Below are 24,133 nucleotides of genomic sequence, written 5' to 3' on the forward strand. Positions count from 1 at the left end.
AGCCAGAAAAGAGATGATGTCTGCATTTAACCTAATGCTTCTTTGTGTTCTGTTTCTCTTGGCAGGCGTGGTATCTGTCCTGTTCTGTGGAATCACACAAGCTCACTATACGTACAATAATCTGTCTGTTGAGTCAAGAAGCCGAACCAAGCAGGTGAAAGAATGTCTTCTTAGTTTTGCTTTCTTAATATATATATATATATATATATATGCTTTCGTAGATTTTCACGGGTACAGGAATGCAGGTTTTGGTGTCCTCGGGTATCTTCCCGTGTAAAAGTTGGGGTGTCTAGGCGACGTTTCGACGAGGTCTCACTCGTCATCTTCAGGCTGGTGCTTTCGGCTTCTTGTTACTGGAACAGAGCAGGATCTCAGTGTTTGAGTTCCTATAAATACTGTTGAGGAGGTGTGGCCTCCAATGTTCTGGGCAGGGAGGAAGTTCCCAGGCTAGTGTGCCTTTTCTTCTTTTGTTCCTTAATTGCTTGAGGGATATCTTGAGTGATTTCTTGAGTGATATCCTGAGTACCACTTAGGTGGGTCATTAGGTGTGGATTAGTTGCTAAAGCCTTTGTGTCTTGACCTCTTGAACTTTGTGAAGAGTTTTTCTGAGAAGATGGGTGTACTACATTTAGTTGTGCTCTGGCTTGGCTTCGTGTATAGGGGCGAGCTGTGGTTTTGTGGCCTGTGCCAGCCAGATCTGTGTAGGGATGCTGCACCCCCCTGCAATCCCTACACAGATCTGGCTGGCACAGGCCACAAAACCACAGCTCGCCCCTATACACGAAGCCAAGCCAGAGCACAACTAAATGTAGTACACCCATCTTCTCAGAAAAACTCTTCACAAAGTTCAAGAGGTCAAGACACAAAGGCTTTAGCAACTAATCCACACCTAATGACCCACCTAAGTGGTACTCAGGATATCACTCAAGAAATCACTCAAGATATCCCTCAAGCAATTAAGGAACAAAAGAAGAAAAGGCACACTAGCCTGGGAACTTCCTCCCTGCCCAGAACATTGGAGGCCACACCTCCTCAACAGTATTTATAGGAACTCAAACACTGAGATCCTGCTCTGTTCCAGTAACAAGAAGCCGAAAGCACCAGCCTGAAGATGACGAGTGAGACCTCGTCGAAACGTCGCCTAGACACCCCAACTTTTACACGGGAAGATACCCGAGGACACCAAAACCTGCATATATATATATATATATATATATATATATATATATATATATATATATATATATATAAAATAAGGCATGCTCCTCTTCATTCCTTTTGAATGAAGGCTGCTGATACCTGGTAGAAATGGTTAATCTCACAGTTGATGAATGATTGATTAGGTGAAATGCACAATTGGGAGGGTCTTATGTACTCCTGCACCTGCAAGTCTGATTAGTACAATCTAGAGAAGGTATTTTGGACAGTAATATGAAAAGTGTGTGTTGAGAAATTAACAGTAGTTGCTTTCATTGCTTTTTTTTTACCACACTAATAAGAGTGCATTAAAAGCTTGGTGGCGGCTGCTTCTTCTTTAAAATCTTTTAGTACCTTGGATTTGCTCCCAAACCAGAAAACTGCACAAGCAAATTTACAGTTGCCTGTCTTTGTGCTTTTGCACACTTCTTGGGCAGAGAATTTAAAAACAAAAACAAAACAAGGTGTGCCCACAGCTATCTGCATGCATGCCCCTTTGGTATTTAATTGGGAACTGTAGTTTACTGCCAAGCTGCAATTCCCAGCACCCTCAGCAAACTACCATTCCCATGATTTTATGGCAGAGGGGGTGAAATGTGCTTTACTATGTATGTTGTGCATGCTGCTTTAGATGGTTTGTTCAGAATAGGCTGCTCTGAAAAGCATGTGTTCCTATATTGCGTTGAATTCAGTTGGCAGACTTCATGTTTTTTCTCCCTTCTCTAACTTTCTTTCCAGCTCTTCGAAGTGCTGCACTTCCTGGCTGAGAACTTCATATTTTCTTATATGGGCTTAGCACTCTTCACTTTCCAGAAGCATATATTCAGCCCCATTTTCATCATTGGAGCTTTCGTATCCTTTGTTGGGTTCTTCTGCATTATAACATGTTTCTCAGCAGTGTTGCACTTCTGAAAAGCCAGTCTTGAAAGGGGAGGGGGCGGATCTTTGGAGCAGCTGAGCTAAAGGAACTAAAACTGGATGAGAAAGGGGGAAGCCCTGTTTCCTCCAACAGGTACCTGTGCACCTATAGGGAGAAAACAGGCCTTTAACACCTTGTGTGTCTAGTAGTACTTTCCTGCAAATGCCATGGTAAGAATACCGCTCTCTCAGCTAGGCTGACTTCTTGGGCTTAGAGCCAGGGATCCTGAGGTGCAGATAACTAGTAAGAATTAGACATTTGCAGGGGGAAATGGGAAGGTGAGGGAAGAGGTAAGACCCTCCCATTAGCCAGTTCTCACTGCACTTGCCTTATGAGGAACAAACACATACACAGAAACCATTGCAGTCGTCCTTGCAACCCGAAGCTCTGCTCTCTGAGGTAACTGCAACCTAATTCCTCTTGACAGTACTTTCCACCCAACCTTCCACTGATTTGGTGGCACACCTGAGACTTCTCTGTTGGCCCCTGGGTTATAACGTTACAAGAATGTTATGTGGAAACCTTACGTTAGGCTTTTTTTCAAAAAACTGTCTCAGTACGATGATAGCTTAAAATCATTTAAGTTGTACAATGAATGTTAATAACAGTGGAATATCCTAACATACTGAATTTTCCCTGAGCAAACGGCCAAGGCTCTTGTTTGTTTTTGCTGGCATTCTTAAGAAATGGAAAGCAGCTTTATCCATGTGGTGGGTGTGAAACGGGCAAGCGGTCTCAAGTTCAGTCCCTGGCCTCTCCAGGTATGAACTGAGAGAGAACCATGTCTAAAACCCTGGTGATCTAAAACCAGCCACTGTAGGCCGTGCTGAGACTATATGGAGCAATGGGCCTGACTCAATATAACGCAGCTTCCAAAGTTAAGGAGTGAAGAGGATCTTGGTAAGGTTCACACATATATGCACATATATGCACATATATGCATATATGCACACATATATGCACATATATGCACATATATGCATATATATGCACATATATGCATATATGCACGAGTAAGAATCATAGAATTGCAGAGTTGGAAGAAGGGACCCCGCAAAGCAGCTGTCTCATACGGGAATCAAACCTGCAACTTTGGCGTTATCAGCGCCACGCTCTTAACTGAGCTATCCGGGCTGCGCAAGAATTTTCCTTGTTTTTGAAGAGACCACTCCAGGTCTTCCTCTTCCGTTTTATCTCCTCTAAGCACTGTTTGTTTGGCATTATGGAACAGCTCAAAAGCTGCCTGTGTGAAGGGTTAAGAGGAGGAAAGTGCCCACATGAGAAATTTTGCCCTGTAGGAGTGAGCGTTTCTACCCCTCATATGAATGCTTATGTGACACAGACTCTGTTCAGTATGAATGCAATGCTAATACAGTGGCACCTCGGGTTACAAAAAACACCTCAGGTTACAAACTCCGCTAACCCAGAAGTAGTACCTCGAGTTAAGAACTTTACCTCAGGATGATAACAGAAATCGTGTGGCGGCGCGGCAGGCCCCATTAGCTAAAGTGGTACCTCAGATTAAGAACGACGTGACACAGACTTTCACTTGAGTGTGTTTGACTCAGCAGTGAGGGAAAGCCATGTGGGAGTTAAGTGCACTCTTAACTCTCTCTCTCTTTCTTTAGGGTGCCTCAAACAGAATAGCAGCAAACAGGCTTCTCTGTACTGGAGGGTTGTTAAGCAAGGGCTGCCTCCCCCCCCCCCCCTTCTTAAAAAACACACGCAAAGACACCTGTAAGGGAGCAATAGTTACAGTATAGAGATACTGGCTTTACCTGTTCGGAGCCACATAACAACAGGTTTCGAAAGAACAGGAAAAAAGGTATTTCCTGGGTTGGAACAGAACACTTAAGTTTAAAGAAACTACCTGATCATAGTGTGGCGTAGATAACAATATTGGATCCTTAACCAAAAGGTGCTGTTAGATAGCTGTTTTCCTGGGACGAGCTGCACACATCTACCCTCTTTCATTCTTCTTGAATCTGGGCAGAAGGCACAAGATCAGCTGGAATTTCCAGCACATGCTGATGTTTTCAGGTAAGGAGATAAGATGAAGCTTGTAATCTTATCTACAACACACAGTTCCCATCTGTTGATGCAGGTTATCATGGACATATAGCTAGGGTTTTTGTGGGAGGGGGGCAGGATTTTTTGGGGGGGAGAACCTCAGTTTGCTATATATTTTTATTGATTTTTATTGATTTGGGCTTGTCTTATTTGGGCTTGTCTCCTCCTACCTAGCATGCCCCTCTCAAGGCCTCCTCTTCTCTTCTCTTCTCTCTCTCTCTCCCTCCCTCCCTCCCCTTCTCTCTCTCTCTCTCACACACACATACCCACACCCACACCCACACACCAAACTTCACAAAGGGTGACTATTTTTTCAAGAAATAGCTTCATTGTTTCATGTTAAGTCCATCAGATTTATTTATACCCCCCACTTCTTGAGAAGTGTTGTAGGGGCAGAAAGGTTTGAAGAGGTGGGGGGGGGGGGGAGCCAGAGCAGGCCTTGAATACAGTTGTAATGCTGCTTGCCACCTTGGATGGATATCTAAAATAATAAAAAGAAATAAATGCCTTATAGTGGCTCAGGATAGGGAGGGCGGGTTTTGCGTTTCCCTACCCTGTGGCTCTTGTGATGTTGTATCAACTGCTCTTTGTCGAGGTTTCCAAACTCTGCAAAAACCTGGAAGCAGGCTAAGTTGCACATGTCTTGTTGCTCCGCTGATTAACAACCTCTCTCAAGAGACTTGAGCAGAAACCTGCTTCCTTTGCATAACGTAATTAGTTACTCAGAGAGCATATTTTAGGGCATCTTAATGGGGAACTGATAGCTTATTTTTGGAATGGAATGCCAACAGCCCTTAACACTTAGCTGAAGCGACATATCCTCTTGGGGAAGGGCCCATAGTTCAGCGGTAGAATATTTGTGTTGCTTGCAGAATGTCCTAGCGTCTGCAGCTAAGACTCTCTGCTTGATGATGTCCTGGAGAGAGAGAGATGGCTGGTCCATGTGATTCATACTGGGCTAGATGCGCTGCTTGTGTTCACTGCTCCCCCCAAGTCTATATGACTTGGGACGAAAACACCTTAGCATTCCAACTCTAGGTTTGAGGGGGAAGTATCATACAAAACAGCCCTTGTATTGTCAGGTTTTACATTCCTCTCACTTGTTTATCTACAGGACTTCGAGGAGCCATGGCATTTGCTCTAGCCATACGAGACACCGCAACTTATTCTCATCAGATGATGTTCTCCACCACACTCCTCATTGTCTTCTTCACTGTTTGGATCATTGGCGGAGGCACAACGCCCATGCTCTCATGGCTAAATATAAGGTGCCTATGTTGAATCTAAACTCTACCTTTTTCAGCGCCACGTTTACATTTTTTAAATAACAAGGAAATGACGCGAACTGCTTGATTAAGTACAAAACCAGTGCCGTATGCATTCGATGTTTGACTTTGCATCATAGGAGAATAACTGCTTATAACAGAATTGCATAACAGCAAAATCTTGCTGTTCATTCAGGGGTTGAACATTTTGCTTGCTTCTTAACACCTAGTCATGTTTGAGGTCTGTGTGGGGTTTTTGCAGGGTTAGGTTACTAAGATCGTGGTAGCTCACAATAAGTGGCCACAGCTAAATAGCAGAACCCTATCCTCTGTTATAACTTGTGGGATGCTGGTGCCTATCAAGTAACATGAGAAGCTCATATATCCTACAAGGGGTGTGGGGCATTTAAGAACCTTCCTCTGCAATCAGTAGAGCAACACATTTATTTCCTGTTTACGTGGCACAGTTCAGATACGTTTCTGTAAGGCGATACATACAAGCAGAACATTTGTACAAGGGGCGGAGACTGTTTTACTCTTCCATTGCAAGTTAATTATTTATAGGCTTTGTACTTTCCCGACATCCTCCCCCACAACAAACACTCTGTGAGGAGAGTGGGGCTGAGAGACTTCAGAGAAGTGTGACTAGCCCAAGGTCACCCAGCAGCTGCATGTGGAGGAGCGGAGACTCGAACCCGGTTCCCCAGATTACGAGTCTACCGCTCTTAACCACTACACCACACTGGCTCTCCTGCAAGCCTACTGCTATCTAAATAGAACTGTTCGGTTTTCTGTATTCTTGCCAGTGTATCATAAACAAAGATGTTGCAAAAGTGCCACTTCCTCTGTTGCACATCTGTCCTCCACTCACCGCCTGCCTAACCCAGCAATGTTTTTGAATGTTTCCTAGCTCTCTCTTACAAGTTCACCATTAGTTATGCACCAGGTTGTGCCCAAGCATCCATCTGGAGGGGAAGGGGAAAAAAGGGGGGGACACTTAGTGGAAAAAACGGCTTAGCTTTGCAGTTACAGATATGGATGTGTCTGTCCATGCTGCAAGAAACTGGAATGTGAGCTCTTCCTTGAGTGTGCTAGGTAGGCTTTCTTGACATTGACTGGTTTACTAGGTCTGACACTTATTTGTTGCTGTATTTGCTCCTAGCATGCTGAATAGGAAATATTTAAGTCAGGATTGATCGCTGTGCTGAATTGAAGGAGTGAGAGGCTGGGCCACTGATTTCAAACTTAATATTGGTAGCCTTCCTGGAAAAAAGTGTCACATTTGTGCCGCAGGCAAGGGAGAATGTACTTCAGTACTAGACGAGCATTCTGGAACTCTAGATACAGTTCAGTGTAACATATCTTCCTTTTGATTAGGTCTGCTAACCTTAGTGTGCTAAATTTGACCTTAAAGATAAAGCTAAAGGGACCCCTGACCATTAGGTCCAGTCGTGACCGACTCTGGGGTTGCGGCACTCATCTCGCTTTATTGGCCGAGGGAGCTGGCGTACAGCTTCTGTGTCATGTGGCCAGCATGACTAAGCCGCTTCTGGCGAACCAGGGCAGCGCACGGAAACGCCGTTTACCTTCCCGCCGGAGCGGTACCTATTTATCTACTTGCACTTTGACGTGCTTTCGAACTGCTAGGTGAGCAGGAGCTGGGACCGAGCAACAGGAGCTCACCCTGTCACAGGGATTCGAACCGCTGACCTTCTGATCGGCAAGTCCTAGGCTCTGTGGTTTAACCCACAGCGCCACCCGCGTCCCTAAATTTGACCTTAGAGCTGCAGAAAAAATAATTGCAAGCCCCCATCTGCATTATCATACCACTTTTAAACAGCCATGCTTTCCTGCAATGTGCAGATGAGGCTTCATGAGATGAAACCTTCAGTCCAGGAGATGGCAGTCATGTGCAACATTAGAATACCATGCGAAAGCAAGTTGGTTGTTCATCGAGATCCTGCTGCAGAAAATGTCTCTCTGTACACTGCAAGAGAGTGGAATAGTGGTTGATAACTGAGGATTAGATGCTCGGGACTCTGCACAGTAGGAATTGGAAGGTTGGTCTTGACTTCGCATGCCTGGCAGTTTGCTGCAGAGGTACGCAATCTGTAGCCCTTTAGATGCTGTTGGACTAAACTCTCATCATCCCTGACCATTGGGTGTGCTGGCTGAGACTGATGGGAGTTCGACAGCAACATCATCTGGAGAGACACAGGTTCCCCAATGCTGTAATGTTTGCTGGAAGAATTATGTTTGGCTGAAGGTGCAGTGTCTGTTTCAAACTATCGCTAGCAAGCACAAATGTGGAAACTACAGATAGCACTTCCATGAGACATAGTGCCAATGCACTGCTACCGTCCTACCCACACTTAGCAGTTGGAAAGGACCAGGAAAGTAATCTAGTCCAAACCCCCCTGCAATGCAGGAAGCTTTTGCCCAACATGGGGCTCAAACCCTGAGATTAAGAATCTCATGCTCTACCAACTGAACTATCCCAGCTTCTAAATAAATGCATGAGATCAAGCGGCTATTGTGACATGGCTGTCTGTAACAAGGTTATAACTGTCTGTTGTGACCCACTAGTCTGTATGCAGTGAGTGCAGTTACATTTTAAGTAATGCATGAATAGGAGAGTTTAAAATCCGGTTGTCTTCAAAACCTCTTGCAGTTCACCCATCTTCAGAGAGAAGGGGCTTGAGCCAGGAAACCAAAAAACCGCTGGCAGCGTTTTCTTCTGCAGAAAACAGCTGACTAAGCTAGTTTTCCTGGTAGTTCTCAGAAGAAATTCAACTAAACTGCAGCTAAATTCTGGTGTTCATTATGACCTAACGAAAATGAACTTTCATTTTTAAAATGATTGCTTTTGGAAACAAGCAGTTGCCTTAAGCATCTATTATATGTTTGGTCTTTTTAGAGGGATGGGGAACATATTGGGGTATGGAAAGGAAATGGATACATTTGAAGTGTCTGTAATTTCCTCCATTTTCAATGTTTACACTGTGAATTCCATTGCTTATGTAGTCAAAACAGCAACACACACACACACACACACACACACACACACACACGGAGGGTGTATCAGTAGTGTTGAGGAAACTCCAAGGTTTGCAGAAGTACAGTTTTTTAAAAGAGAAAAAAAAAATCCCATAGAGGCTGGGGAACTCCAAAAACAGCCCAATGGGTAGTGCATGAGACCCTTAATCTCAGGATCGAGGGTTTGAGTCTCACATTGGGCAAAAGACTCCTGCATTGCAGGGGTTGGACTACAGTTCTATGATTCTCTACGAATATGCTCATTGGCCATGGGCACTGTTTCTCTGAAGGCGGAAAATGAGAAGGCGGAAAATGAGGCGGAATGGCTGGCGCAGCAGTAAGTTAAACTGCAAACCACGCCCCCTCCAAGCCGCCCGGTTGGGCACTTACCTGTGGGTGTGGTGCGCCAGCCAGGTGAGTGGGGCAGGGGGCGTAACACCCCCTGCGTGACGCAGAAATCGCGTCCCGCCCACAACACCTCCCCTCTTGGAGGAGGAGAGGCTTTCTCTACCAATATGCTCATTGGCCATGGGCACTGTTTCTCTGGAGACTGGAGTTCTGAGCCCTTGGAGGGGGAAGCTGGCAAGTTGTTCTAAACCAAGTTTTGCCTGTTTATTCGGGTTCGTTTTGCTGTTTTGGGGCAATTGCACATGCCAAGCTTCTGCTTGTGCAACTAACTGAACCCAAGTCCCATGAACACAAGGGTTTCAGTCTCTCTTCTGCATTTTTGCGTGAGCCAAATACTTCACCTTCACATATAAGAGGTCAGGGGATCTGCAACACGATATACAATTAGGACACTTTGGGGTCAAGGAATGGGACAGAAGGGCAGTTGCACCCTTTCTCTGTCTTTGCTGATGACACTGCTATACTTTCGAGTCCTTATTAGTTATCAGTTACTAAGAAACTCCTATTGTGTTTAAGTATACACCAGCATTTGAACCTATATGACCTGGCTGCCACGGTCTGTCTGTGCCATAACAGTTCACATCTAAATCTAGTCCATCCATCTAGCATGGGGATCTTGGCATGTAAGAAGATACATTATCAGAATCTAGTTCTCCTTATCAGAGCATTCTTAGAATCTTCAGCCATCTAGCTGAACTTTCTTCCCCAGGAAGCGTCAGTTTCTGAATGTGTCAGTTTAACCAGCAGGAAGGTTAGGGCATATGTCTGTATAGATATATATTGGGTTTTCTTTGCGGTTTGTTTTGCCCCACCTTGTTTTGCCACTAAGCTATGGTCACGTGGCAGTACTGAGCAGTAACGGGGAAGTTAAACTGGAATATCAGAGTTGGGGTTCCCAAGCACGGGAAGGGAGCCGAAACCTGAGAAAGAGGACCTTGAGGGGAGTGGGAGAGACAAATGGGGACGGGGCAGAAGCAAAGGGCATTTGAGAGAAGGCGCAGGAGTCCAGAAAGGAGAGTGCAACCAGGAAAATAAGGAGGGGGTGGAAGGAAAAGACTGTGTTTCACATAAATTGGCAGAGAAGCACTGAGGGAAGAGTCAGGAGGGAAGGAGTTACAAGCAGACGGCTTGAGTGAAGAGGAACCTAAGAAGACTGTAGAACAGGCATAGGCAAACTCCGGCCCTCCAGATGTTTGGGACTACAATTCCCATCGTAGAATCATAGAATCATAGAGTTGGAATAGACCACAAGGGCCATCGAGTCCAACCCCCTGCCAAGCAGGAAACACCATCAGAGCACTCCTGACATATGGTTGTCAAGCCTCTGCTTAAAGACCTCCAAAGGAGACTCCACCACACTCCTTGGCAGCAAATTCCACTGTCGAACAGCTCTTACTGTCAGGAAGTTCTTCCTAATGTTTAGGTGGAATCTTCTTTCTTGTAGTTTGGATCCATTGCTCCGTGTCCGCTTCTCTGGAGCAGCAGAAAACAACGTTTCTCCCTCCTCTATGTGACATCCTTTTATATATTTGAACATGGCTATCATATCACCCCTTAACCTCCTCTTCTCCAGGCTAAACATGCCCAGCTCCCTTAGCCGTTCCTCATAAGGCATCGTTTCCAGGCCTTTGACCATTTTGGTTGCCCTCCTCTGGACACATTCCAGTTTGTCAGTGTCCTTCTTGAACTGTGGTGCCCAGAACTGGACACAGTACTCCAGGTGAGGTCTGACCAGAGCAGAATACAGAATACATCATCCCTAGCTAACAGGACCAGTGGTCAGGGATGATGGGAATTGTAGTCCTATACATCTGGAGGGCCGGAGTTTGCCTATGCCTGCTGTAGAATATAGGAATTGCAGCCATAGGCGTCTGGTTTGCTGCATTGTCCTTACGTTCTGGCTTTCCTTTTAAGTGTATAACACTTGTATTTTTTATGTTTGTGTTTGCAAATGTGCTGAGGCCCTAGGGAGGGGCTTGTTTGGGTGGCAACAAGAGAGAGAGAGAGAGAGCTCATATTTGTTGTTGCACCCTGGAGTGTTGCCTGCTAAGTATGCCTAAAACATTTATTATTTCCGGAAGAATGATGGAATTGGTATTACACTAGCATTTCTCTTCTGATTTTATTGAGGTGTTTTTTGTTGTTGTTTTTTAACATTTTAGTATTATGGCTGGGTGTGTGGGGTGTGTGTGTGTTTGTGTGTGTGTGTGCATAAAGCTGCCCTAAGAAACTTTTTGGGAGGGGTGGAAGGCAGGGTAAAAATCTATAATTAAATAAATTCCATTCTTGTGCTGTACTAGAGTTGGCGAACGTGTTCCATCGGTGGAAGAGATGAATGAAAGCCGCTGGCTGTACTTCAGGTGACAAATAATAGTTCCATTGGTAATGAGCTTTACCTGACGCTTGGCTTTCTTCATCTTTCTAACCTAAGGTGTATGCACTCTCTGTCTGCTGTTGCATGTCTTGCCTCTTAATGCTGCAGGATTCCTGGATTTTCTGCAAACCTTGCTTCATGTGGGTTGAAAGAATGCAGTAGCTGTTATCTACAGTCTCTTAACCTATAAGTTAAAAGGAGTGCAAAGATTTAGAATGTAAACATGCATACAGGGAAGTCTTGCAATTCAGATAGAAATTGTGGTGCGTACTTTGGCTAAATTAGAACTTTTCTGAATTAATACCTCAGCTTTTGCTGTGCTGTTCTTGTGAAGCACCAAGAATTTCATCCTTCATTATAGCGTATTAAAGCAAGCCAGTCTGATCTGGAAAATTGACATTTGTTTCTTAAGCACAGTGTACACAAAAGATGCCCATAATGGTTGACTACCTAGTAATTAGGGACGTAGGTGGCGCTGTGGGTTAAACCACAGAGCCTAGGACTTGCCGATCAGAAGGTTGGCGGTTTGAATCCCCGTGACGGGGTTAGCTCCTGTTGCTCGGTCCCTGCTCCTGCCAACCTAGCAGTTCAAAAGCTTGTCAAAGTGCAAGTAGATAAATAGGTACCGCTCCGGCGGGAAGGTAAATGGTGTTTCCGTGTGCTGCTCTGGTTCGACAGAAGCGGCTTAGTCATGCTGGCCACATGACCCGGCCACATGTACGCCAGCTCCCTCGGCCAATAAAGCAAGATGAGCGCCGCAACCCCAGAGTTGGTCATGACTGGACCTAATGGTCAGGGGTCCCTTTACCTTTACCTACCTAGTAACTGTTCTAATAACATTCTTCCGGAACATCAATTCTAAGCAAATGCAAATATTTGCATTAAGATTTTTTTTTGTATGAATGTTATACTGGGGTGCAACCAGCTTGTTTTGTTTTTGTTTTACTTAAAATTGAACACAATAGGCTATTATTATTATTATTATTATTATTACTTCGATATAAAAACACAACAATACTTAACATGGTACCAAACAAAAACAATACCCCCCTACAGTTTAAAAGGCCATAGGTTGTTTAATTAGCCAAGGCCAGGGAGAAGAGGGATGTTTTTGCATGGTGCCTAAAGATATGTAACAAAGGTGCCAGATGAACCTCCCTGGGGAGAGCATTCCACAAATGGGGAGCCACCACAGACAAGGCCTGTTCTCATGTTGCCACCCTCTGGGCCTCTCTTGGAGGAGGCACATGAAGAAGGGCCTCAAATGATGACTGCAGGGTCTGGGTCAGTTCATATGAGGAGAGGCAGTCCTTGAGGTATTGCAGCCCTGAGTCATTATGCACCGGAGTGGTTGCATAATATTGTACTGTAAAGGTTGTTGGAAGATTTCGTTAGGGTGGTATTTAGCTGGTATGTGATGCAATACCCACTTCCATTTTCAAAGGACAAACATGGGGAGGGAATTGTTATTTAAATTTGCATTTAATTAAAGACTTCCAGGCACTTAAAAGTAAAAGGTGTTCGTTTGCAGCGTTCCCCTTCCATGAATGGAGAATCTCCTTCCTTTTGTGGAAGGTGAAGGTTCCTGCTGTAAGAACAAGATGAAGTGATTTTTACTAATCCCTGCTTTTCCTCTGCTGCCCTCCTCTGCTGTTCTGGAGATTTCCTCAACCTTCCAAAGCAGATTTTTGTGAGTGGAAGGTCATCCGAAAAGGGGTTAGATAGATTTTGCTTGGGGAGCAGTTCTAGAGTTTGGAAGCTGCCACCAAGAAGCACCTTTATTTGGCGTCCACCAAGTATGCATCAAGCTTTGGTGGGACAGGAAGAGGAGTTTCTCTTGAACACCTGAAAACCTGGACAGGCTGATGTGGGGAGATGACCATATTTATAACCAAGTAGAGTAGTCCCAAGTCTTGAAGGGCTTTGCAGTTCCTTATCAGTACTTTGAGTTGTCCCCAGAAACAGACTGGTAGCCAGCGAAGCTGTTGTAACAAGGTAGTCGTGTGCTTTCAAGAAATAGCAGTTGCGTAATGGAAAGGGATGTGGAAGTTAAGTTGAGAAGATACTTTTTCGGGCAATGAAGGAATTGTGGGAAGTAGGGGGGGCGGGAATTGGAGATGTGACCATGTGAAAAAGTGAGGGCTTCTTTCCCCTTTTCTTTTTGGAAATACAAACTGTTGTTTGAAGGGATTTTACTCTCTTGGGTACGCTAAGAAAAGCATCAACACGAGGAGCTTGCCATAGTGATTTTAGCAAGTGCGGACCCTTGCCTCTTTCCCCCAAATGCAGTATGGGAGCATCCAGTCCTCTATGGACCAGTACTGACAGTACTTAAGAAAACGAAAGTGAAGACTACCATCTTCAGTTGGGACTTGCAGGGGGTGAAGCTGTTCTTGCTTGACTCACTGGCAATTGCTCAGCGAAGCTCAAGAACTGCTGTGCCAAAGGGTTAACCTATTTGTATTCTATATATAAAAAACTACTCTCTTTTGGTCCTGCCACTTGAGAACCTTCAGCTGGAGAAATCAAGAACTGTAACTGTCCTATTCTGTCCTTCTGGGACATATGGTTTATTGAACATTATCCAGCAGGGGAACTGACACCATTTTTGCCCTATACTTGGATTTGCTGTGTTCTGCTTGGTCACTGATGGCTTTGTCTTTCCGTGCTTTAAAAATGTGTGCTGTTTTGAAAAACAACTTCCTCGTGGTCTGCTCTCTTGTAACCTTCCGCGAACTGATCTCTTCTTGGGTTTCTAAGCAACGGGATCTTAACTCTCTGCTTCTGCCCTGCGGCTCCTTTCACCCAAAGTATCTGAACCTTCAAAACTGTCGCAAACCAGCTGTTTTGGGGCTACAATTCCCATCACCCCTGACCACTTGCCCTGCTAGCTAGGGATGATGGGAGTTGTAGTCCAAAAACAGCTGGAGACCCAAGTTTGGGAAACCCTGATTTTATACCAATGTCCCATTGTCTCACTGGCCAAAAAATAAAAAAAACACAGGGGCAGATGAAGCTTAAGTACATCTTGCTGAAACTAAGCAGATCTGGGTCTGGTCAGTACCTGGATGGGTGACTACCTGGGAGATAGGTAGGTAGGTAGGTAGATAGATATAGATAGATAGATAGATATACAGTGGTGCCTCGCAAGACAAAAAACTCGCTAGACGAAAGGGGTTTTTGTTTTTTGAGCTGCTTCACAAGACGATTTTCCCTATGGGCTTGCTTCGCAAGATGGAAACGTCTTGCAAGTTTGTTTCCTTTTTCTTAACACCGTTAATACAGTTGCGACTTGACTTCGAGGAGCAACTCATAGCATGCGGTGTGGTAGCCTTTTTTGAGGTTTTTGAAGACTTTGGTGATTTTTGAAGCTTTTCCAAAACTTTCCCGACACCGTGCTTCGCAAGACGAAAAAAATCGCAAGACGACAAAACTCGCGGAACGAATTAATTTCGTCTTGCGAGGCACCACTGTATAAGAAAATAAATATGTTGTGAACCCATCATAACATAACAGAGGAATTGTAATCTACCTATTACATCATATAAGGAAAACAAGCTGATGTGATGCTCCAAGCTAGCGGACATGACAATCAGCATTCTCTCTCTCCAAAATAAAATGCTACTGCAGCTTTATAAAGTGATTCCTTGCCCAGAGTTTTGAAGTCTGGCAGCAGTGTTCAACTTGCAGTAGTTGGTGTGATGGGGCTTATCCTGACAGTGGCTGCAAAGAATCCTGTAGATTACCATAATCTTTCTGAAACTTCTTGCACCGCAAACAAAGTGTTCAGCCACCCTTTTACAATGGCGCCAAGCCCAGTTTAAAGGGCATTACAAGTTCACCTAAGCACACAGTATTCTGCATCCTCCCCTTGATGTTGTTTCGTTTTGTTCTTTGGCAGAGTTGGAGTTGATCCAGATCAAGACCCGCCACCCACCAACGACAGCTTTCAAGTCCTTCAAGGAGTGAGTAGCTACCTTTCTCCATAGGTTAATGAGATGCTGGAATCGTACTTCGACAAATCACAAGTGCTAATTGCATGCAAGAGGCCAAAGTCCATAAGGTCTCTTATTACTTTCTTTTATCACATGAAAATCAGAGCAAAAGTTGCAATTACTGGAAACCTGAGCTCATTCAAACCAGTTTCTTCTTGGTTACTAAAGGGGCATAGCAAATGCCTATATAGAAGAGACTCAAAAGTAGCAAAAAGGATGCGGAGTCTTTGGGGGTTTTCTACTGCTAGGATTTGGGACAACCCTGGGGGATATTTAAGTAAACAAAACAATGCTCAGGTCAATTAGGGGCAATCCCAGACCAAATGGGGAAGTATGGCATTCAGATTTAGGCAAATTGGGCTAAAGGGTTCCTCTCTGTAACAATTCTGGTGCTTTTGTCCATTCCATCATTCTATTCATCATCACAATAAACAGAGTTCTGTTGCATTCAAAATATGCTCAGTAATCTTTTTGCTAATTTCCTCCCTTGATAGTTAAAATGCAGTGCAATATCCTCCTGGAGCACCATGATTCCGGGCCCAAGGTAGATAACAAAATCGCACCTCTAGGTACATATGTTACAATGCAGGTTGGCATATAACATGTGATCGGGGACATGTGTAGGCTTGGTAACATAGCATGAAGGAGAGCATAAGGGACAGAGCTAATGCTCAGTAGAGAAACATCCTATATCTGTTCCTCCTTTGCGTAGGTCCATATGGCCATGGTCACCATCTCTTCCATTTTCCATGCCCAACGAAAGTGAAGACTACCATCTTCACTTGGGGGCGAAGCTGTTCTTGCTTGACTCACTGGAAATTGCTCAGCAAAGCTCAAGGGCTGCTGTGCCAAAGGGTTTACCTCTTTGTATTTCTATATAGAACACTGGTCTTCTTCTTCTTCTTCTTGACAGGAGGGTCCAGATGCTGAAAGAAGGAACCGGACAAAACAGGAAAGTGTTTGGATCTTCAGGCTGTGGTACAGCTTTGACCACAAGTATCCTTTTCGAGCTGTTAGAAAGCGCTTCGAACAAGAGGTAGCCACTGGCTCTTTATAGCTGGTCTCTAGGATGAGAGTGGACAGCTAGGATAAGAGTGCTCCAGCAAGAGCAATGGGAAATAGCTCAGTTGGTTAGAGTGTGGTGCTGAGTTGGGACTAGATGACCCACAGAGTCCCTTCCAACGCAATGATTCCATGAAATGAAGGCACCACTTAACTCACAAATGGCCCAACCAGCAATAGGAAACTCCAAGAAATGGAGGGAGGGGGGAAGTTGCCAGAGGCCAGCATCAAGTAAAAGATTACTTCCCAGAAGGCCAGTCAGCCAGGAAGAATTTGGGTAACCAGAAGAGCCAGGTGGCTTTCCCGATCCCAACCTTTTTACCTCTCTCCCTAAGCTTCCCCAATCACATGATCATCTTCACATGCGGAACGAAATCTGGAAATAGCCTTCCTCTGATGGCTTCATGAAGCCAGTGTCGCAACGCAGAGCATGACACATCGTCTCGTTCTTCAGGGCACATGAAGAGTGAGGTTAATGCTAGCCAATGCCAGGAACAGACTAGCGTTGCACAACACGGCGCCCTGATCTGCGTGTTGCAACAGTGGCGAAGAAAAGCTGTGGCCCAGGTGCCATGCCCAGCTTTTTCTGCATGAACACGCCGGCTGCCTCTAAGCCCCCTGATCAGGCAGCTTTGAAATAATGGCATGCGACACGGGGACAAATAGAAGAAGATACCTTCATCTATCTGGCTCCCCTTTATCACATACACAACCCAACAAGACAACGACAAGAATCCACCAACAGCATACGAATCAATATGGCTAACCTGATTCAAAAACACCCACCCACCCACCCACCCACTCACACACAAAAACAAAGTTCACCACATCCAATCACAAACAAGCAACCAAACCCTAGGCCAACCCAATTTCTCTCACCACCAAAGGAACACAACTGAATAGCAAAGAGAACCCGCACAAACGACGCTGACAGAAAACCCCACACATACATTAAGCAAATCAGAAACATCGCCTCCCGACCCCACCCCAACTTGCCTCCCCCCCCCTCCACCTCTCCCTCCCTTTTCTTACTAATGTAACCCTAATGTCTCAACAAATGAAACTGACCTATGGAAAATGTAACTTGAAAAAAGAGACATTGCACATAGCTTTGTATACCAAGAAAAGTTTAATTAAAAAAACCCTTGTTTACAAAAGCAATAAAAAAAATGAATATGGCCGTGATGAATCGGAGTAGAAGTAATTTTTAAAAAATCGTTTTTACTAAGGCGTGTTTCTTTTCCTTAACAATGCATTAAAAGTTACCTCAAGCCCATTCTCACACACAGTGGCCCTCCGCTCGTTACGACTCTTCCAAGTTGGTGTGGCTTGATAGCGCGTTGCTTATCGACTCCCCAGGTTTATGAGGTCAGTGTGTTTTCCCCATTGAGTTCACAAACGTGTTTTCTTTAGCTACAGTAAAAAAAACTTGGGTGCACACTGCAGTGCTCTTCCATTTCTGAAATGTGGTAGAAGCAACACGTATTCTGATAAATTCCAATAAATGCTATCTGAGATGTTGCTGTTGGTATATTTGTGCCTGTAGGAACACCTGAGTGCAGTAGGTTTTTGGAGGAACATGGATTTACATTCTTTTGGGTAGATATGGAAATAATTCAGAATGCTGACGTCATAAGACTGGCTGGACGAAGAGGAGTGGTGGGAGACACCCACAAGGGATGAAGGCTCAGAGCTAGGGGACTGGTGGTGGGACAAGTGGTCAGAGGGAGAAGGAGCAGACAGGAAGGTGGGGAGGTATCGGGAACAGGAGAGGCGACAGTGTTTAGTGAGCAGGAAGAGGCTGGAGAGGAGGGGGGTCAAGAGGCTGTGGAAGAAAACGGGGAGTCTCCCCCTCCTGTTGCAGCCAGCTCCCCACTCCCTGCTCTCCCAGAACACTGAGAGGAATGATGAGGGCAGAGGAATGAGAGGAAGAAGGCAAAGCCTTAGCCTCCTGGGGAAGGAGTGTTAGAAAGCCTTCGGTCCTTGCAACCTCTTCATTGGGGCAAGATCTGCTGGAAAGTGTTTCTGAGACGTGAGCTGTGGCTTGTTCCCTTGAATAAAGAGTCAACTGCACCGGCCTCAGTTGCTTTATTGTTTTATTGCTGACCTGCACCTGACACCTTATTAAGAATGGACCATTTTCAGCAGATGCTCTGTGCAATTTGCACAGTGACACGAGAAAAACTTTGGAATAAGCGACTCTGTTCACTCTTTAGGAGTTCCACAACATCCCTGTGTTGGTGGTCTTGCTGTTTTTAAGGTCCTCAATTGGATTTGAGAGGCAATCGGTGTAAATATTTGCGATTGGGATTCAGTCTTGTAGCATACCCATGGCTATGTGTTTAGCTTTTAAAAAGCGACTTAATTGGTGAGCTGTTCACTTAATTGGTGAGAGGTTCAAAGTTGGCTGAGAACTCAAGAGTTGGGGAAGGAGACTCTACTTGCTCTGTGAAGGGCAAGCGAGGCAGATTCTTCCCCTCCCACCCGTCCTCTGGTATGTTTCGGGTGGGTGGGAGGCAGCCTCTCTCACTTGCTGGGATTTGAAGGCACTTGAAAGCGCTGAGAATCTTTCTTGCTGCCTTGGAAAGCATTCAAAGCATGGCAAACTCCCCTTTGTAGCTGTGCTTTTGAAAGCTTTCCCAAGCAGCAAGGTGGATTCTGATCACCTGCAGATCTGAATGCAAAGCGAGAGGCTTGGGGGAGTGGAGAAGATAGCAGCAAGTAATGGCTGGCTACCAAGGCCAGCCAAAATCTGTGTGGTCTCGTGCTGAGGTTTGTTTGTGTACATGCACAAAACTAACAGGAAGCTGGGGGAAACTCTGCAAGAGCTTTAAATTGCACAGGTAGGATTTAGCTTGGACTGCGTTCCACAGACTGGGAACTGAGTTGCATGAGTCGATTTCATTAGTCCCGAAAATGGCACAGGTTTTCAATCCTTCGTTAGCTGTGGGATTCCTATAATATTGACTTGCACTGCTTTTCTTCTTTAATGAGGAAGATTAAGTACTTTAAAAATTACATTGAAGTGTCAGTTCTGCTAAAACATTTCTTTCACTGAGGGCTTACCATGAGGAGTTAACATATGAATATATAAAGGAAAATGTCCATGTGGCTACTGTAGCATATACCCAGTTTCTGGAATGCCTCCATCCGGGGGGGGGGGGGGATATATTTAAATATATATTTAACAGGATGAGTAAAAGTTGAACCCAAACACATTCTTGCAGATAGCATATCTTAAACTCACTTGAGAAGTAAGGAATCGAGAGGCCGTTTTAGGGTTATTTTTGGATGATTTTCAAGTCCCCAGGGATCCGTGTTTTGGCCTCTTTCAAAAGAATGTTTCAGATTACTTGAGCTCCATCTGAAGTATTCGCTTGTCCCTTCCGCCTCAAGACAGCATAATCCTGAGCAGCGCTGTCAGTTATGGTGTATTGGTGATAGCTGAGGGTGTGTTTTTTTGTAAGTGGTGTTTGTGTCCCACTTGGCTGCAGTTTTATAGCTTCTTCTAGGATAAATCAAACTTAGCAAAGGGAATGTTTGGTAGAGAACATGGGTTGAGGTAAAGTCCTGTTTATTGCAAAGTACTCCTGGTGGGGAGAACCACGTGTTCATAGAGGATCATCTATTCTAGTCCAGGAAAATGCGACTGCCCCATCAGCAAAAGGACTAGGACTTCTCTTTGTGCAGTGGCACTTCCTCCCCCCTCCTCCCCCCAAAAAAATTGGCTCTGGGGGGCAGTCAGGAGAACCCCTGGTGACAGCATTCAGGGGGAGGAATGTTTTATCTGGCAAGCCAAAATGTGTGAAAGTCTCCCCAAATCTCTCTTCGGAAAAGGAAAGAATTGTTCAGGAAACGACTTATCTCCTAACTTGCCTCCTTTTTTTTACCTGGAACTGCATTGGCGCCACTAGTCTGCACGCTACCTTTGCAAATGGTTCCCCCTTCCCTTTGCTCCATACACCATTAGATCCCTTTCATCTCACTGTCAGAAACTCTGGCGTGGGCACTAGAAACAATTTCATTTAAACTTGATAACATGGGAAAGCCCTGAGGTGTGGAAAGAGGCTGGAGCTGCCGACATGTTTGTCACTGTTGACAAAGAGCTCTGGCTTCAGCTGATTTTAAACTGGGCTTTGCTAGCTATTAAGAGCATGGTGCTGATAACGCCAAGGCTGCAGGTTTGATCCCTGTGTGGGATAGCTGTGTATTCCTGCATTATAGGGGGTTGAACTAGATGATCCTTAGGGTCCCTGCCAGCTCTACAATTCAGCAAAGCTGGATGTACTCTGCATTATCAGATTGTTGATAAGTTGTCAGACTCTGCATACCAGTAGCAGGCATGAGAGTAAAGGATAAATGGGCAGTCTATAGCTTTCTGGCTGACACATGTGACCCCTCTCCCCTCAATATCTTTGCATTAAAACCGCTTCTTTCTAGAGCTATTGAATGTGAAGATACTTCCAAAAGAATGCAGCTGATTGCTTATAACTGGTGTGTTAGTTGTGCTCAAGATTTCAGTCACAATCTTGTTTGTCTTAAATCCGCAGCATTTTTGGTTTTGCTTTTTAGTAACTTGCACCGACTTACACTGGGAAATCTGTGTGGTTTTTCTCCTGCAGAACCAAGAGCAGCTGAGAGATGAAGACTCTGACTTTATCCTGAACGATAGCGACCTGACGCTGACGTACGGGGACACGACAATAACTGCTAACGGGTCCTCGGGCTCACATGCTGCTGTTACCAGCCTTGATGGCAGGAAGACAAAAAGCAGCTCAGAGGAGGCCCTGGAACGTGATCTGGGAACAGAAGCACCTGAGGTGATGAGCAGAGGCACCCGGCTAGTGTTTCCACTGGATGCATGATGACTGGCTTGGTAAAAATGCAGCAATAGACCCCCCAACACCCAAAGATCAAAGATGCCTGCAGGCCTCGGAGCTGGCAGAGAGGCTTATCAAACTGAATTCATGCCTGTTGTCCAAGTGGTTTTATTAAGGTCTGAAGATGCCCTTGCCCCCCCCCCCCCAATCTCTTCTCTTTAATTTCTTTCAAGATGCCGGCAAATGTCTAGAAGATACCTGACAAGTGAAAAAGTGGTCAGGTTATTGTTAAAAAGAATACTTGAAATGAAAAGTAGCACGTTTTAAGAGCCTTGTTCTACTGAGCCACACCTCGTGAGAAGAGGCAATTCATGGTAATGGTGGTTTAAACTAATTGAGAACCACTAAAAGCTTTTCAGCCTGGAAAGCGCAGGAGATGTTGAGGTCAGTCATCACTGAGAGAGGGTGCAATGTTTGACTTATACTTGAAGAAATGTAGGTGCAAAGGTGTATGTTTTATGTTGTGACCACACCCACAAATGTTGTTTTATTTCCTGAGACTTGTTGAAAAACAAAGCTCCATGACATTTCAAGGGATATTTAAAAAGAAAGAAAGAAATTATAATCGTCCTTGCAAGTAAAGTTTGCTATTAAATTATTATGTGTCTAAAAGGGGAAAGAAGCAGTCTGTGCATTTGTCTTAATCTCTTATTGAGAATTTCTGTTAAAAGTCCTCTGGCTGTATTACAAGCAAAAAGTCCGATCTGTTCACCACCTAATTTTTAAAATTTAACTCTTAGTTCTATAAACTCCTGGGCTTTACTTGGAGGAAAGCATCAGTAAACCAGTGGTGACATTCCTCTAACTATGAAGACAGTGTTGAATGAATGCAATGCAGCTTATACATTAAGAAGTATTGATGGAATCTGTTTTGGGTTCCTGTCCTCCAGGGCCCATCAACCCCAAACATGAAGGCCAGTGGTCAGGGGCGATAGGTGTTGCAAGCTCATAGATGCTCCATCCTTGCTGTATGGTGTCTGGATTTAAGATACGATTCTCTTAACCAAGGAGGATGAATGAGCCTGCCATAAGTGAAAGCTCTTCGTGTGATGCTTGCATCAGAACAAAAAGTGTTTCTCTTTCTCTGTTAGGAAGTCCATTCGTTCATGTGCGTGTGTGTGTATGTGTGTGTTAGTGGCATATTGCACTATGAACCTGATCTATTAAAAACAGTGCAGTGCCTTTTCTGTAAAAAAAGAAAAGAAATCATGTTGTAATCTGAAAAGGGAAGACTTTGCTTAAGGCACAGAGATGCTCGTTTGCAAATAGAACACAGGCAGTCCTAATTGTGAATGAGTGGCACCCATGACACAATTAGGTGGTTCCTTGCTGCTTCCCTCAAAAGAAGCTTAAAACAGGTTTTAAAAAAATAATAATGCAATGTTTCGATTCTTAATGGGTAGGCTGTTGTTGTTTTTTAACTGACTACCCTGGTAATTGAAACATAAGAAAAATGCTTAGGAAAATTTAAGAAAATGTTCGTTCTTTTCTTCTTACCATGAGGACAATTTTTTACTTGCTGTTTTCTTTTAGTCTGCTTGTGAAGCAGAAATGAAATTTGAACCCAGTCTATGTAATAAAAAGTCTGTAACTCTTCTGCTTCTCTGTTGTGATTATGCACACTCATTTCCAGATAAGGTTGATCGTCCTGGTGTTTTTAAAGAAAGCTATTCCGTTTCTATCAATGGCACTACCTGTTCATACAAGAAATCTGGACTACAGTACATTCAGGCTTTCATTTACACCCTGTGAACTAGTATAGCCTGGTGGGGTGCATGTTTACTCAAGACAAGTTTTGCTGACTTCAATGGGGCTCAGATCCAAGTCAGTGCATAAAAAACACCTTTAAAGCCAGATCTCATTTATCCCTTCTGTGATGGTATGTGTCTCTCATCCTTAGAAGGATGTGGTCCTTCCCAAACACCCTTTAAAAAATGATCCAATAGTAACACAGTGCTTTTCTCAAAGCAGGTCCAGGTTACATACGCTTCAGGTTACAGACTCCGCTAACCCAGAAATAGTACCTCGGGTTAAGAACTTTGCTTCAGGGTGAGAACAGAAATCGGGCGGCGGCAGCAGGAGGCCCCATTAGCTAAAGTGGTGCTTCAGGTTAAGAACAGTTTCAGGTTAAGAACGAACCTCCGGAACGAATTAAGTATGTAACCAAAGGTACCACTGTGCCTATTTATCTACTTGCACTTCATGCTTTCAAACTGCTAAATGGGCAGGAGCTGGGACCAAGCAATGGGAGCTTACCCCGTCGCGGGGATATGAACCGCCAACCTTCTGATCGGCAAGCCCTAGGCTCTGTAGTTTAACCCACAGCGCCACCAGTGTCCCTATGTGCTGTAGCGAGCCTTAAAACCCACTATCTCATGTACTTTAGGTTTGCCATGTGCTTACAAGAAAGTTAGCAGCCACAATTTAAGAAGGATGTTAACAAGCTGGAACGTGTGCAGAGGAGGGCGACCAAAATGATCAAGGGTCTGGAAACCAGGCCTTATGAGGAAAGATTGAAGGAGCTGCGTTATGTTTAGCCTGGAAAAGAGGAGACTGAGATGAGATTATGATAGCCATCTTCAAATATCTCAAGGGCTGTCATATGGAAGGAGGGAACCAGCTTGTTTTCTCCTGCTCTGGAGGGTAACTGGCTTCAAGTTACAAAAAAGGAGATTCCGACTAAACATGAGTAAAAACTTTCTGACAGTAAGAACTGATCGACAGTGGAACTGTCTCCCGTGTGGGGAGGTGGACTCTCCTTCCTTGGAGGGTTTTAAGCAGAGGTTGGATGGCCATCTGTCGTGGATACTTTAGCTGAGATTCCTGCATTGCAGGGGTTTGGACTAAATGACCTTCGGGGGGTCCCTTCCAACTCTGATTCTATGAGTTTTAAAGTAGTTTTGCTCCCCTCTCTCCCCCTTATACAC

At 44.6% G+C, this 24,133-nt stretch overlaps 2 protein-coding genes across 3 annotated transcripts in view; one reads left to right on the forward strand and one right to left on the reverse strand.

Annotated features, from left to right (window-relative positions):
• The window catches only part of SLC9A7 (solute carrier family 9 member A7), a 52,736-nt gene extending 29,934 nt beyond the window's left edge, over positions 1-22,802 (forward strand). The window contains exons 9-17 of one of the 2 annotated variants that reach the window (XM_028727809.2): positions 66-154; positions 1,936-2,049; positions 4,045-4,156; positions 5,301-5,454; positions 11,196-11,255; positions 15,171-15,234; positions 16,178-16,260; positions 17,589-17,694; positions 20,949-22,802. In XM_028727809.2, the coding sequence (XP_028583642.2) occupies positions 66-154; positions 1,936-2,049; positions 4,045-4,156; positions 5,301-5,454; positions 11,196-11,255; positions 15,171-15,234; positions 16,178-16,260; positions 17,589-17,694; positions 20,949-21,191 (1,025 nt within the window). In that variant the 3' untranslated portion in view covers positions 21,192-22,802. The remainder of the gene's footprint in view (positions 1-65; positions 155-1,935; positions 2,050-4,044; positions 4,157-5,300; positions 5,455-11,195; positions 11,256-15,170; positions 15,235-16,177; positions 16,261-17,588; positions 17,695-20,948) is intronic. The other variant, XM_028727810.2, reaches the window with a different exon arrangement.
• The window catches only part of CHST7 (carbohydrate sulfotransferase 7), a 30,786-nt gene continuing 17,309 nt past the window's right edge, over positions 10,657-24,133 (reverse strand). The window contains exon 3 of the transcript XR_013392647.1: positions 10,657-11,453. The gene's annotated coding sequence lies outside the window, so the exon portion shown is untranslated. The remainder of the gene's footprint in view (positions 11,454-24,133) is intronic.

Source organism: Podarcis muralis, chromosome 4 (genome assembly GCF_964188315.1).
Source record: "Podarcis muralis chromosome 4, rPodMur119.hap1.1, whole genome shotgun sequence".
Lineage (NCBI taxonomy): Eukaryota > Metazoa > Chordata > Lepidosauria > Squamata > Lacertidae > Podarcis > Podarcis muralis.